General features: G+C 39.7%; 1 protein-coding gene across 6 annotated transcripts in view; it reads left to right on the top strand.

Moving 5' to 3' along the window:
- Nucleotides 1–15,880, top strand: part of LOC114066081 (golgin subfamily B member 1-like) — a 36,765-nt gene that overhangs the window by 18,526 nt on the left and 2,359 nt on the right. For 5 of the 6 annotated variants that reach the window (XM_027900483.1, XM_027900482.1, XM_027900481.1 and 2 more), the window contains 7 exons: nt 240–408; nt 720–824; nt 1,082–11,611; nt 11,991–12,142; nt 12,797–12,956; nt 14,231–14,383; nt 14,898–15,065. In XM_027900483.1, the coding sequence (XP_027756284.1) occupies nt 240–408; nt 720–824; nt 1,082–11,611; nt 11,991–12,142; nt 12,797–12,956; nt 14,231–14,383; nt 14,898–15,065 (11,437 nt within the window). The remainder of the gene's footprint in view (nt 1–239; nt 409–719; nt 825–1,081; nt 11,612–11,990; nt 12,143–12,796; nt 12,957–14,230; nt 14,384–14,897; nt 15,066–15,880) is intronic. The other variant, XM_027900484.1, reaches the window with a different exon arrangement.

Genomic DNA, 15,880 nt, shown 5'->3' with positions numbered 1-15,880 from the left:
AACTTCTAATGAGGAGTATAATCTCTTAAAACACTTGAAAAAGAGTTGCTTGATTCGTGTTTCTGTTTGCAGTGATGTTATTTTTGTACTTGCAAGTTGTTTTCAGTCATGGTATTTTTGCACTTGAAAGTTTCAATGGAAAGTATAAAAATAATTACTCTCTTAGGAGAACAGTTTGGGGCTAGTAAGTCTAAAAAACTTGAGCTTTGTTTTCAAAATCCTAAATATTTTCTTCTTAGATTAAGTGACAGAAATAGTTTCCTTGAGAATTCACTTGGAGAAAAAGAACAAAAACTGTCGAGCACAACAGAAAAACTGGAGCAAATTGAAGCTTTGAGGAAACTGCTTCAAGAAAAGGATCTTCTCAACAAAGAGCTTGGTGAAAAGTTTGTGCATACTGAGCAAAAAGTAAGTGAAATTTATTAGCTTTTAATTTCTTAGAACTGATGAGCTTTAGCCGTAGCTTTCTTTTCTTAATCTGAAGGTTCTACTCTGTTTTTGCAGTTTTATTCATTTAAATGCTTGGCTTTAAGTTTGGTGTAAGGATTTCTTAGAGCCAGCAGAGCTTTGCATGAAAGTGTTTCCATTTTATTGGGATGATAAGTTATCGTAGTATAAACTTCTCTGTTGTGTAAACTCGATATTTTAACTGGTGACATCAGAATTTTGATGTAATTGTGTTTATTTCTATCCCATGAATTTTTCTTTCTGATGCTAAGCTGGATGAAGCCCTAAGGAAATGCAGTGTGTATGAAGTGGAGAACGCTGAGCAGAAAACAGCCATCAGTGATCTCACAGAAAAAGTTGCTACACTGAAGGAAAAGGTAACTCCTAAAAATAAAGGAAGAGAAGAAATGTTATATTCTCTTGTCATGGCCTACTTAAATGTCAGCAAAAGTAACAGCATTAGCTGAACCTCCTGTATGCAAAAGCAATCTGAAGAATAACCTGGTCACCTTATGATGTTACAGTTGGGTGCGGGTTGTTACTTTAAGTACTTTATCTACACACAGAATGGAACTTATGTTGTCCCTCTAACATGTTGGAAATATTCTTGTAACGTTATTTTCTTGCTGTTTAGACCTTGAAACAAGACAGTGTGGTGGAGTCCATGCAGCTGGATCTGGACCAGACCAATGAAGAGCTGGACAAACTGAACTCGAGCCATTTAGAGGAAAGATCTCAGCTCATTCAGGATCTCCAGAAATGTGAAAGAGAAATTGATAATCTCAAAGAGGCACTGGCAGAAAAAGACAGGGAGGTGTCTGTCCTGTCTGTGAACATGACAGAATACTCTGAGCAGGTCATGATCCTGAAGCACCAAGTGCAGTGCAAAGAGGAGGAAATGCGAGGGCTGGAAGAGGCTCTGTCAAAGGCTGAGAGGGAAACTCATTTACTGAAGGAAGTACAGACAGCTGATGTGAGAGATGCAAGTGTGAAGATCTCTGTCCTTTCTGAGCAGAGTAACACAATGAAACAAGAGCTGGAGAGCGTTAGAGCTGAGATTGAGGCTAAAACCAAAGAGAACGAGGAATTAATAAGACAAAGCACTGAGAACAGCATGACGATTAAGGATCTCCGAGCTGAAATCAAGGCCAACAGTGTCGCTTACCATAACAAACTTGCAGAGTGTGAGTCACAAATTACTTTGCTGAAAGAACAGATTAGTAAATCATCTGAAAAACTACAAGAAACTGAGGATAAACAAAGAAAAGAAACTGAGTATTTGAAATCTCAGCTTGAGGAAAACGATGCTCTGAAAGAAAAATGGAATGATTTGCTTAAAGAGAAAGAGAGTAAAGCAGAGAGACTTGAAAATGAGTTAAAATCAATGAAAGATTCACACAACAAACTGGTTTTGGAAAATGCTAAAAAAGATGAAGAGTTGTCTGAGTTATCCAGGAAACTTGTAGAACTTACTGAACATCAGGAAACAGTAAAAAGAGAATTGCAAGAGAAACAAGAGCTTGTTATTTCCTTAGAGCAGAAACTTGGGATTTTGGAGCAGCAAACTGAAGAGACTAAACTTAAATTAACTGGAGATCTGAAAGCCAAAGAGATGTGTTGCAGAGAACTTAATAACCAATTAAATGAAATACATAAACAAATTAACAAGCTGGAAATAGAGACCCAGGAGAAAACTTCAGCTAATAACCAATTACAGGCAGATCTTGAAGGGAAACAAGGAAAACTGGCAGAGCAAATGAAAGCAAATGAACACCTGAAAAAAAGTATAGATACTATGGAAAAAGAGAAGGAGCAGCTAATCAGAGAAAATGAGAATTTGTCCAAACTCCTGGATGTAAAAGAGTGTGAATTGTTAAGGAAAACGCAGGCTGTGGCAGAAATAGAGCACAAGTTGTCTGTTAGCACCGCTGAGTACGAGAAAACACTCTCAGCACTAAACTGTGATAAAAACACTCTGGCAAAAGAGATGGAACAACTTTCAGCAGCTGCTGAGCAAAAGGAAAGTTCAGTTGTGGAACAGCTGCGGGAGAAAACAAAGGAATGTGATGTGCTGGCTGAGCACTTGTCTGAAAGCAAGAACCAGACCCAACAGTTGCATGAACAAGTGCAGTCACTGCTCGTTCAGCTGCAGGATATTAGAGGGGAAGAAATAAAGAAAGGAGAAATGTTAAATAATAAATTATCTGAATGCAGTGGCCTAATCCAAGAGCTCAGCCAAAGTAAGGAGAAGAACTTACTCCTGCAGGAACAAATTCAAAGCATAACTTTGGCTTTTGAAACTGCAAACAGGTCTCTAGAAGAGAAAAAGCTTCAAAATGATTTGTTGGGTAAGGAAATGGAAGAGACTAAGCTTTGTGTTGTAGAGTTGCAGGGTGAAATTAAAAACCTTAAAGATGAAAACACAAATCTGTCTCGGTTGGTGGAGGAAAGAGACCTGGCTGTGAAAAGTCAGGGTTCAGAACTTGAGAAGTTTCAGAGGCAAGTTTCTGAAAAAGGGGAGGAAAATACAGTGTTAAATAATCAGCTACAGCTATTAAGCAAAGAAGTGGAGGTGCTTAGGCATGAAAAAGAGGACTTTTCAATCTTATTAAATGAGAAATCACGTGAATGTGAATTCCTGCAGTCTGAAATTACTTCAGCAAAGCACAAAGCACAAACAGCAGCTCTAGAAAATGAAAAATTGAAAGCAGACATTGAAACAGTTAATGTTACAGCAAGGGAAAAGTCAGAGGAAGTAGCTGCTTTAACTTCACACTTGTCCCAGCAGAGTCATAATATTTTAGCTCTCAAGGACCAAATTGATCACCTGTTGTTAGAGAAAGAAAACATAAAAATGGCCTTTGAATTAAAAAAAACTATCCTTTCTGAAAAGGAGGCTTTGATTCAGCAAATGGAAGACAGCAAAGTGGTAAAAGAAGGGCAATACATGGAAATCATTTCTGATCTGCAAATCCAAATAGAAGCCCTGGGTTTTGAAACCACCCAGCTCAGAAACACAGTGCAGGAAAAGGAAAATGAATTAAAGAGGCAAGCCCAAGAATTAAAGTTATTAAAAGATAAATCTGAAGAGTCTGATGTACTTAGGGTTCAACTGTCTGAGAATATGGAGGTTATTTCTGACCTTCAGAGTCAGTTAAAAAACCTGACAGAACAGTTGTCCCAGCTGAATGATTCAATTGTACAGAAAGATGCATCGTTAAAGCAAAAAGTAGAGGAATACATCAGTTTAAAAGCACGGTTTTCTGAGCTACAGGAGTCTTCTGTTTTGCAGGAGAAACAGTTACAGCTTTTAGCCTCTGAAACAGAACAGTTAAAAGTGCTTGTTTCAGAAAAAGAATCAGTCATCAACAATATTTCGATGTTCAGTGAGAATTTAAAGGTGCAACTTCAAGAGAAAGAGACTGAATGTGATGTCTTAAAGAAACAGGTGGTGGAGCTGGAGGAAGTGAGAGGGAATTTCCAAAAAGAAATACAGCAGCAGAAGAATGCAATCATTGAGATGGACCAGTCCTTATCAGAAAAGGAATCCTCTCTTAGGGAAAATGAAAGTCTCCTCAAAACTCTGGAGGAGAAAGCAAAGAAAGATGACGAGAAAACAAATTTAATTTCTCAGCTCCAAAATCAGGTACTTGAACTAATACAGGAACTACAAAAATCTAAAGAACTACTCCGTGAAAAAGAAAATGCCTTTTTATCTCTTCAGGAGAACATTGAGGGACAGAATGAACTGAGAACTGAGTTGAATGTGGCTCTTGGGAAAAAAGAAGAAGTTATTGCTGGACTTCTTAATTCCCTAAAGGAGAAAGATGCCAGGGTACAATTGGCAGAGAGCAACATTAATGCTCTTTCCAGCGAGATCGAGGTTCTCAGAGAAAAATTAGAGGAAAGTGCGACAGCCAGGAGGAACCTCACCCAGGAATTTCAGGAAAAGAACCAGAAACTTGATATTAATCAGAAAAAAATTGATTCATTGACTGCTGAACTTGACTCTCTCAAAAATGAGCACCAAAAAGCACTAGAGCTGATAAACAGCCGGGAACAAGAACTGCAGCAGAAAGAGCTGGCTGTGGAGTCTCTGCGGGTGAAGTGCACCGAGCAGGCAGACAATGTGGAATGTTTGAGGTTAGAGCTGGACAGCCTGAATTCCAAATCAGCTCAAGACTGCCGTGACAGTGTGCTTTTAATAAACAGTCTCCAGTGCCAGGTGGAGTCTTTAGAGAAAGAAAAAAATCAGTTACAAGAAGATGTTGGTAAACTGATGGCTGAAAACACACAGCTTGGGGCATCTCAGAGTGATCTGCAAAAGAAATTGGAAGAGCTGCGGGAAATCCATGAAAAACTGGAAACCAGTGAGAATTATTCAAGAATGCAGATTGATGCTGTCAGACTGCAGATGAAGACTGAAAAAGAGAAGTTACAGATGCAGGTTAGTGCGAAGGGTGAAGAACTTTCTAAATTAGAACTTAAATGTGAAACTCTAGAACAAAGTCTGCTTGAGGCAGAGAACAAATGGGTGACAGAACTTGATAGGGCAAATTTGCAGAATAATAATCTTACTGAGCAGTTGAGCAGTTTAGAAAGTGAAATGAATTCAAAGGATAGCAAAATCCAGTCTTTGCAGCAAGAGCTGGATCTTATAAAAGAGAAATTAACTCAAAGCTTGTCTCCATTACTTAGTAGTAGACTTTTATGTACAGAAAAAAAGGCACAGACTTCAGGTTCTGAACTGGAGCCAACTGATAGTAAAACTCAGCTGGAAAAACTCTCTGCTCTGATAAATTCTATTCTGAGCAAAGAAACAGAAGGAGAGCAACTGCAACTCGTGCTTTTAGAAAAACAGAAAGAAATAGACACCATGAAGGAGGAATTACAAAGTATGGGGTCGCTGCAGAAGCAGAAGGAGGTGCTGCAGAATGACATGGACAAGATGAAGGGGAAATACACATCTGACATGGAATGTCTGGCCAAGGAGATGCTCACACTCAAGGAAACACTATGTGAACAACAATCTCTCTTGCAAGAAAGGGAAGAGTCCTTTGCAGAAATAAATAAGCAAGTTGAATTTCTGCAAGACAAGGTAAATAAATCAGAAGAAATAATAAGAGCCAGTCAAGAAAAGCTTCAGGTTGAAGGTAAAAGAGTAGCAAGTCTCTTTGAAGAACTGGGGGAAAAAGATCAACTCATCAAAAACTTAACTTCCCAGGTAAATCAGCAGAAGGATTTAATTTCTGGTCTGAGCCAGCAGCTGAAGGAGAAAGACAGTTCTGTTACTCAGGTGATGGAATCATTGTCTAATGAAATGCTGAATTTCTCTGAAGAGAAAAATGCATTAAATAGCAAACTGCAAGAGCTTGAAGCTGTTCATAAGGGTTCTGTGGCAGAGCTAAACCAAGTGCTGCAGGAACTTGAGCTTTGCAAGAAAGAACTGGACCATAAGCAGGTCATGTTAAACAGTAGAGAAGCTGAGTTTAAGCATTTAATGAGTGAAAAAGAGGAGATGCAGTTGAATCTCGAGAAAATGGGCAAGGAAAAAGAGAACCTGAAAAAGAAACTTCAAGCAGCGTTGATAGTAAGAAGAGATCTAATGCAAAAAGTTGGAAAACTAGAGAAGAGTGGACAGGAAGAACTAGAGAAAGAACAAAAAAAAGGAGAGGAGCTGTCGAAGAAAATTAATGAGTTAACAGAGAAATTGAAACTAATTGAAGGACAAAATAAGGATTTTGAGTCTCATCTTGGCACTTTGAAGCAACAACTTCTAGAAAAAGATGCCAAAATAAGTGATTTGACTGAAATTCTATCTTCAAAAGCTTCTTATTTAGAGGAACTTCAGCATAATATCACAGAACTAAATGATGTCATTGCTGAAAAACAAAATGTTTGTGAGCAGAGCCTAAAATCTTTGGAGGAGAAGGACTGCAGACTTGCTCAAATGCAGTCTATGCTTGATGAAAAAGCAAGTGCATATGAAAAGGAGCATTCTCAGCTGCTCTTAGATCTTGAAAAGGTGAAGTCTGAACTGAAAAAGAAGGAAGAATCATCAAAGAATTCCAGTTTAGAAGAAGCTGTTTTAAGTGCTGGGGACAGGAAGGAGTGTCTGAACTCCAGCAATGACATTGATGTCATGAATCAATTAAAAAAAGAAAAAGAAGCTTTACAGAGGGAGCTTTTGGTCATGCAAGAAGATATGAGAAAATTTCAGCAAGAAAGGGAAGAGCACAGGAAACTTGCAGCAGAGTTTGAGGAACAAAAAAGCCACCTTGAGCAGCTCCAACAGGAGCATTCAGTGGCAAGTGAAGACACTGAATTCAGAGAGCTAAGAAGTGATTATGCAAAGCTTGAGGAGGAAACAGCGATGTTAAGGGAAGAGCTGAGAAAAATATTGCTGGAATTTGGTGGTGAAAGAGAAGAAAAAGTCAACTTAATGTCTTTGAGTCAGCAGGAGCAATGCCAGGGCAGTCTGTTGGAGGACATAAAGCAGCTGCAGAGAAAGCTGAAAGTGTATGAGGCTGAAATTGTAGCTCTTAAGACAGTGCTTGAACATGTGAATAATGAGAAAGAAGCACTTATCAGAAAAGGTGAGGATTACAAGCTGAGCCAGGAGGAACTGCAGAGGGCAAGAGCTGAAGCTGAGAAGGAGGTGGCAGAAAAGAATGAGGAAATAGAAGCACTGAGGTGTTCACTTGTGGATTTCAAAGGGAAACTTGATTTGGAAAGGGAATTATTAAGCAAAGCTAGAAAGGAGGGCCAAGAAGAAGCCCACAGTTACAAAACAGCACTGGAAGAAATGAAGGGTGAAAAAGAGGAACTTCTCAGCTGCTTAGAGAAGTCCAATTTGGAACTAATGAGTATGAAAAAGGAAGCAGAACGTTTCAGTGAAGAAAACAAACATCTCATGCAAGAGCTGTGTCTGCTGCGTGAGAAGGCTGAGATGAGCAGACCTGTGGGGTCTGGCAAAGAGCTTAAGGAAGAAAATGATACTGAAAAGGAGTTGAAAGGGCTTGGTTCAGAAAGGAATTCCCTTGAAGGGAAGTTAGAAGGTAAAGACACCAGTTTTCAACTATCAGAGACTGATTACTCTGGGAAAACTAAACTGAGAGAGGCAACAGAATGTGAAATGCACAAAGAAATGCAAATGATGGAAGAGCCACTGGGAAAACCCGCAAATGTAAGTGATTCTAAACCCCAAGAGCAAGGAACTGTAACAGAAGATAAATCCAGAGAGCGCCTTCAGAGGAAACTGCAGGCAGCTTTAATATCACGGAAAGAAGCCTTGAGAGAAAATAAATGTCTAAAAGAACAGCTCGATCAGCTGATGTTGGAAAAAGAAGAGCTGGTGAACAAGGCAGGGATGCTGGAACACTTGTTAGAGCTTGGCAGAGAAAAGCAGAGTTCAAGTGCTGTCAGTCCCTCGGCTGGGCAGGAGAGCCTTGTCTCTGAAAACGCCAGGCTGCTGACGGAGAACGAGAACCTCAGCGCGGCCTGTGAGAGTCTGAAATCCACCATGGAGTCCATAGTTCAGGAAAAAGAGGCTTTTTCTTGCCAGCTAAATACCTTAAAAGATTCTCAGACAGTTGAATTGACAGGCTGGAAGGCTAAACATAGTGAATTAAAGCAGGAGTATGAGTCGCTTCTCCAGGCCTATGAGAACATCAGCAGTAAAGTGGCAGAGATGAGGCAGGTTATTGATCTCAGTAGGAAAGAGAAGCAGGAGGCTGTTCAGAGACTCAGGGAAGGAGAATCTGAGAAGGAGGCCCTGCAGAAGCATTTACAAGATCTCATGGATGAAAATGAGGTTGTTAAGAGTCAGCTGAAACAACTCAGCGAGTCCAAGAAAATGGAAGTTGATGAATTGCAGAGTAAAACAGAAAGGCAGATCCGTGAGCAGGAGGCAAGGATGCAAGAACACCAGGACCGCCTTCGGGAGCTCACTGAGCAGAACCATGAGCTGATGGAGGAAAATGAGCAGCTGAAACAAACTTCTGAAAGCTTAAAGCAGGCCTTAGAGAAAATTCAGAATGAAAATAATGTCCTTCAGAATAATATCACTGTAACTAAAGCAGCCCTGGGAGAGCTCCAGGTTCAAATGGAGGTGTACCAAAATGATACACAATCTAAAATCAGCGATGCCTTGTGTGAGAATGAATTGCTGTTAAAGGACATCAATGTGTTAAAGGATAAACTCTCTGAAAAAGAGAAAGATGTGCTTATCCTAGAACAGGAAAGAAAATTGATTTCAGAAAAAGCGCAGGAAACTGAAAAATCTTTGGCGCATAAAAATCACTGTCTAACAAAGCTGGACATGGAGTGTAAAAGCCTTACACAAGAAATTGTTAGTCTAAATGAAAAAGTCAAGATTTTAGAGGATGATAAATGTCTGTTACAGGAAGAATTAGAAAATGTACAAGAAAGTTCCTACAAAGTAAAGAATGAGAGAGAATTTCTCGAGACAGAGTTGCTTAATCATGTTAAAAAAGTTGATCATCTTACTGATAGAATGAAATCAGCACAGGTGCAGAATAACTTGCTGTTACAGCAGCTGGAAGAATTAAAGGCAGAAAAATGTCATGTGGTTAAAGAAAAGGAAGAACAGCAGCTCCATCTTGTAAAGATCTTTGAGGAGAAGGTGAAAAGCGCTCAGAGGGATAACAGTGGAAGTAAAAACAAAACAAAAGAATTGCAAGAACTCTTAAAAGAAAAACAGCAGGAGATCAACCATTTGCAAAAGGATTCCATAAGGTTCCAGGAGCTGATCCTGGACTTGGAAAGATCTGTGAAACTGTCACAGTCAAAAAGTGAAAAATTGGAAAAGGACTTAAGTAACGCATCAGAAAAGCTGGTGAAAACAAATGAAGAAATCTGGCATCTCCAGGGGAAGCTTTCGGCACAGATGGACTTGCTGGATCAGTCCAAGAGCGAGGTGGACAGGCTGAAAGATGAGAATCTAAACTGGAGAAAAGAACTGAAGAAGAAAGAAGAAGAACTGCAACTCCAGAAGAGAGAATACGAGAGAGAATTGGAATTTCATCTTCAGCAATTAAAATTGCTTCACCAAAGGGAGTTCTCCAACCTGGAGGAACGGCACAGCGCCCTTGAGAGAGAGAAGGAGCGGGCACTTAGTGAGATCCAGGCTTTGCAGGAGGCAATCAGCACTAAGGACTCTCAAAACAAGCAACTCCAGGTGGATTTGAACACAGCCTTGGCACAGTTAGCTGCTTTTACAAAGTGCATGTCCTCTCTTCAGGATGACAGGGACAGGGTCATCACTGAGATGAAAACCTGGGAAGTGCAGTTCAAAGAGGTCATCCAGAATAAGGAGAGACAGATAGAGGACAGTAATAAAAGAATAGTGGCCTTACAGGATGAACTGAAAGAGAAAATGACTCAGATTCAAGAACTGAATATCAAATATTCTGTAGTAGAGGAAACAAAGGATGAGCTGTACTTGAGGCAGAAATCTGTTGATATGCAGCGCTATGAAGAGCTCTGCAGGATAAAAGAAGAAAACACCTTTTTTTTTAACAGGCAGCAGGAGCTGGAGAGTGTCCTTCAGTCCAAAGAAGAAGCTTTGCAAGCACTCCTTAAAGAAAATAATTCTCTTAATCATCTCATAGAGAATAGCAAAAGCACAGGAAGAGAGATAAAAGCTCTGGAAAGTAATTTTACAAGACAGGAGCAGGAATTGCAAGAGCTTTTAGCAGAGAAGGAAAAGGTGACTGCTGAGTTGCAAAAGCAGATTACCATTTCTGAGCAAATGAAGGTCATGCTAAATAATAAAGACAAAGAAATTTCCTTACTCATTTCCTCAAAAGGTGATGAAATTTCAGACTATCTGGTTCAGGTACAGACTCAACACAGAAATCAAATCAAAGAATACGAACTTCAGTTAAGGTCTTTGCAGATGGACAGACAACAAGCTGAGGAATCCTGCCAGAGGATGGGAAATGAGCTGAGAAATCTGCAGGTGAAAGCAGAAGCAGCAGAGCAAGAGAAGGCTGCCCTTGCCAGTGAAATAGATGCCTTTAAAAAATCGATGTCATCTCTGCAGAATGATCGGGATGAGCTTTTGACCAAATACAAAGAGCTGGAGCATCTTCACCAGGATGTCTTAAATCAGAGGGACAGGCTTCTAGTCGGCAATGCAAGTGAGAATAATGCTCTGAAGCAGGAATTGAGGATCCTCCTCAATCGAATAGATGATCTGCATTCTGAGAACGCGATGCTGAGTGCACAGCTCATCAAGTACAGGGAAGATCTGAACCAGGTTTTGTCTCTGAAAGACCATCAGCTGAAAGACTTACTGAAGCAGAAACTGGATTGTATCAAAAGCCTTGAGCAGGAAAAATACGATCTTCAAAAGCAAATAAAAGAAATGCAGCTTTCCAGTGAGCTGCAGAAGGGGACTGCTGTGTCCTTGGAACATGAAAATAAAAAATTGGCATCTAAAATAAGTGATTTAGAATCTCTAATTGCCTCCTTAAACAAAGAGAAACTTGTTTCTGAATCTGGAGAGAAACTGCTAAGTAGTGATAGTGTTCAGAAAAAAGAGTCAAGTGGACAGTATGGAGAAAATGTTCACAAGAAGGTTCAAGAACTCCAGAAATCCAGAGGCAGAAATGTAGGTGAGGAATACAGCAGGACTCTTTTGACACCTAAATATGGAGATAAACCTGATGTTTTTGCAGAGAAGCTGCTGCTGGAAGTTCAGACTCAAAACAGTGAGCTGAGGTCCCAAAATGAGGCCTTTGGGAAGGCAATGACTGCCCTGCAGAACGACAGAGATCGGGTCCTGGAGGACTTGAAGGCACTTCAGAGCAGATACACAGCTGAGCTCAGGACTGAGAAAAGGAGAGGAGATGAACTTGGAGCTGAGTTGGAGGGGTTTAGATTGCATCTCATCAGTGTCCTAAAAGAAAATCCTCGTCTGTGTGGGGGTGTCTTTGATGCCGCAGATAAAGTTACGTGCCATCAGATTGCTGATGAGGTTGGAAGGCTCTGTGGGACTTTGGTCAGTCGGGACGTGGAAGTGAGCAGGCTCTCAGCTGAGTGTGGCAATTATGTCCAGCAGATTGAAGCGTTTTCCAAGGCCATGGCCAGTCTGCAGGATGACCGAGACAAATTGCTGCAGGAGCTCAGCAATCAGAAGGTAACTTCTGACACCAGGCAGGGCACAGCCCCATTTCCCATTGATTGCAACAGCATCAATGAGAGAAATTACTGTCAGAGTAATTTGGATGTGCCTCAGAGCAATAGGGTAACACTTTGGTAAGTTTTAAATAGCCACATCACTTTGGAGTTTTATTCTTTGTGCAGGGAATGCTTTGAGATATTGTGGATTCTGAGGTTTAACTCTGTAGGTTGTGTGAGTGCTGTGATAGCACTGTGTGACCAAAGAAGCTTTGTTTACAATTTGGGGGGTTAATTATCCTGTTAAGTGGAGTAACTAGGGAAAACCACTATTCTGTAATCAAATTTCAGCCGTAGAGTTTTCACTCCAGTTCACTACTAATGTTTATTAAACATAGGCTAAGGAAGGAGCCAGCCTTGCAGCTGTGGAAATATCCAAACTGAAGAGCAAGGTTGATGATTTGGAGAAGGCACTACAGCAGACAAAAGCCTTCCAGGCAGAAAGTGAGAGAGAGATCACATCATACCAGAACGAGCTGGCTGGATTAAGGTAAGAGTTTTAAATTTAAATAGTACACGTGGGTCTTGTTTAGAATTCATCACTGACTTCACAACCCACCATAAAACTGACACCCAGAGCTAGCAGGGAGCAGGATAAGAATATTTGTCATGTGTGACATCGACTTCCACGGGGTTGTCTTTGTACACAGATTTTCTCGTGCCTTTGTGTCTCTTGGTTTATGTAAAGTTTCAAACAATCTTACTTGAATGATTTCTGTTCTGGTGGTGGCTTGGGTGTTTGTTTCAGTGCTTGGTGTAGGATAACAATAATTCTGTTGGAATTTGAGGCCATAGGCAGTGTCCTGGTGCCTCACTGCATTTTATGGTCCATAGTGCACATTTTCTAGATCTCTAATTATAAAGCCTCTGTAAGGTAATAATTGTTTTACACTAAAAGTTTTTGGGGGAGAGGATGTCGACCAAAAGGCCAACCCTGCATTTCTCTGTAAATGTGAGAAAATGATTAAGTACTCAGACCTCATTTATAGACTTAACCAGTGAACAGCATAAATACCAAAATATGCATATTACTCTTCAAAAACTACCATTATTTATTACAGAAATAACAGTAAGTACAGCTTTATCCTCTTCACTGATTTGTATGTGGTGTATAATTCTTTAACATACAGTATTTTCTGTTCAGAATGGAAAAAAACCTCCTCCTGTCTGAGTCCCAGGCACTGAGAAATCAGTGTCAGATCACGCTTGCTGAGAAAGACCAGCAGATTGCAGAGCTGCAGAAGCTGCAACAAGACATGATGGTTAAGAAATCAGTCCCTGCTGGCAGCAATTATCCAGTCAAGGTAAAGAAATGGAAAGTAGCAGGAATGTAGAATAGAATTTAGCAGTTTATTGTGTTGAATTTGCAGCCCCAAAAGAGAACTGTGCAGCACATGACAGTAGTCTGGCAGGTGTTATCTTAGGTTAGTTAAATCCAGAATATAACAGGAAGAAGTTAAAAAAAATGAAATGGATTTTTTTTTTTCAGATTTATTATGGCTGCACCCTATTTTTAGGGACGTGCTTTTTAAGAGGATCAAGAGGTTGGTAGTTCACACTGAGAACAAATTTCAGAATTCGTGTAGTTGATGCAAAGAAATTTTAAAGATCTAATAAAATTCATTCTTCAGAGCCTAAAGCAGTGTCCAATTCCTGCAGATTAGAGCAGGACTAACTGGAGGGAGAGAGGGGAGATGTCCTAATGGAAGTGTTCTTCCTCTGAAGAAACTGGAATTGGCTTCTGCCAGGAACAGAATCCTGGATTTAGCACAGCAGCAGCTGACAGCCAGTCTGGCAATTGCTGCCTGCTTTTCTAAACTGTCATTAAAGCTTCCAGGAAAGTGGTTTTTGGAGTACTATTCTGATTTCCCTTTTCTGTGCCAAAGGAAGGAAGCAGGATTCCTTTTCATTTCATTAAAACCAACGTTTTAGTTGGGTTTGAATTTCGTGTGCTGTTCATTTTCTGTGATTAAAATCATAAATAAGAGCTATTGAACAGTAATATCTGCGGGTTATGGAGTATTTTATGTGGTAAAAATCTTTTTCTCAGGATTGTGTGGGTAAAAAGGTTCCATAAAGCTTTAGAGATAAAGCCAAAGCTGTAAAAAGATCAGGTGTTCTTTTCTTTTCAAAATGGATTCTTTTCAGCTTAAGATCCATATTTCCAAAATAGCTGTTCTGCAGGTCGTGAATATAAGACATTCTTAGCTTGAAAATAATTTTTGAATAATAATAATTTTTGAAAGGTGTTTTATATTGATATGTTTCTATTTTACCACCTTTCTTTGTGCCTCGCACTGTTTGCAAATTAAAAATTACGTTGGATTGCCTTTTCCTGGTAGTATTTTATTGTTTCTTATATTGCAGATATGTTTCTAATATTGCAAATATTTAGCTTGAAAACACTATATATTAAAAAGACCCCATCTTCTACTTAAAGTCTCTTGCAGATGTGGTATTAAGTTGTGAGAAGGGAATTATATTGTGCAAAGGAAATTCTGTGTATTTAGTGTTGGAGTTGTGCATTATTTAGACAACTCCTGTACCATTTACCCTGAACATCCTGATCCTTTTTAAGGCTTTGGAAAGCGCCTCCCTTGCTGGCAGTGGAGATGCCCCAGAGGAAATCAGACGTGTCTTGGCTGAGAAGAATCAGCTGCAGGATGAGCTGCAGCGCTGCCTGCAGGAGATCCACCAGAAGGACCTGCATTTCCAGCAGGTTAATTCCAAGGTAATTCAGAATAACAGCTCTGATCCTCCCTAGCTCGTGTCAGTCTGGGCTGGGATCACACAGAAATGTTGATAAATTGGTGGCATCTTGAATGACTGAGAATTAATTTTACTTTAAAATTCAGATGGTTCCAAACAAACCAGTTGGTTCAGACTAGAAATTACAAATTAAATATCAGTATTATCTTTCTGTCAGGCTCTTCTGACTTATTTGACTCTTCATTGTAAAGATATTGATGGGACACTGTTAAACCTCTACTCAAAATATTTTTCACTGTAGACAGAAACAGGCTGGAACAAGATTTTACCTTCTGTTTTGGGTATTTTGATGACAGGGGAAATCAATGCTCATGTTTCATTATTTCCTCTCATAAAACAGCTACTTAAACCTCACCCAAACTGTGACCTTGCCGAAAAGTGTGTGCAGTTTTGAAGCAGCAGGTCTCAAATCTGTAGGAGTTTCCTGGAGGAGCTAATTCCTGATTTTTATTCCTTTCAATGTGAACTCCTTGCAGGTTGTGCAGTCAGCAGAGGAGAATGCTGTCTTGTCTGCCCAGCTGAAGACTCTCTCTCAGACTCTGAGGGATAACCAGCATCATTACACTGATCTGCAAAACCGGTATCTAAGGCTGGAGAGGGAATATCAGTCAATGCAAGTGGCATCTTTCCAAGGCTCTGTTCAGGTAAACAAATATATGGAAATACTTTCAAGGTTTTTTTCTTCAGTGCTTACATATTTCATGCAAAAAATTCACTTTTTATTGTACTGATCCAGTCCTTTTGCTAGCCTTTTCAGTGTGCTGAACATAGCTGTCTTTATTGTTGTAAAGCTGGTTTAATTGGACTTTTCATTTTTTTTTTTTGTTTTGGAGTATTTTTTTAATTGATCCACAGCTGGCAGAGCTAATTGGATGATCAGTTATTAGTGGTAATTTCACATCATTCATGAGTAGTTTTGCAAGGTGTTTGCGTTACATTTTCAGAAGTGAGATTTAGATCACCACTTTGGTACCCTCTGCCAACCCCTCACACACATCTAGGAGATTATTATGTGAGGGTTGGAACCAGATGATTTCAGGTCTCCTCCAAGCCCATGCTTTATGATTCTGTCATTATTCCTTTGTGAGGTTTTTATTTTTAAAAAGCTTTCCTGTACTGCCTTGACTATTCATGAACAATCAGTTAATATAATACCCTAAAATAACATATAAATACTTATAGTAAACAACCCTCACTCTTCCATAAATGGGAATAAACCCAAATAAGGAGAACTGTAAATTAAAAATAAATTATTAGCTTCAATGTTTCTGAAATACAGCACAGTGCTGTATTATTGTGTGGATGTAGATGCATTTGTTTCCCCTCAGGATTATTCAGAGATTGCTGTTGTAGCAGGTGTACCTGGATCCTTCAGGTGCCACAGCATTCCTCAACTTGCTGTCAAAAAACAGACCTGGAACATTTCAGCTCTGGAAATGAAAAAAAAAAAAAAGGCACA

Source organism: Empidonax traillii, unplaced genomic scaffold (genome assembly GCF_003031625.1).
Source record: "Empidonax traillii isolate 1590-97213 ecotype Southwest subspecies unplaced genomic scaffold, ASM303162v1 scaffold733:size745334, whole genome shotgun sequence".
NCBI lineage: Eukaryota > Metazoa > Chordata > Aves > Passeriformes > Tyrannidae > Empidonax > Empidonax traillii.
This window is presented reverse-complemented; position numbering and strand designations above follow the sequence as displayed.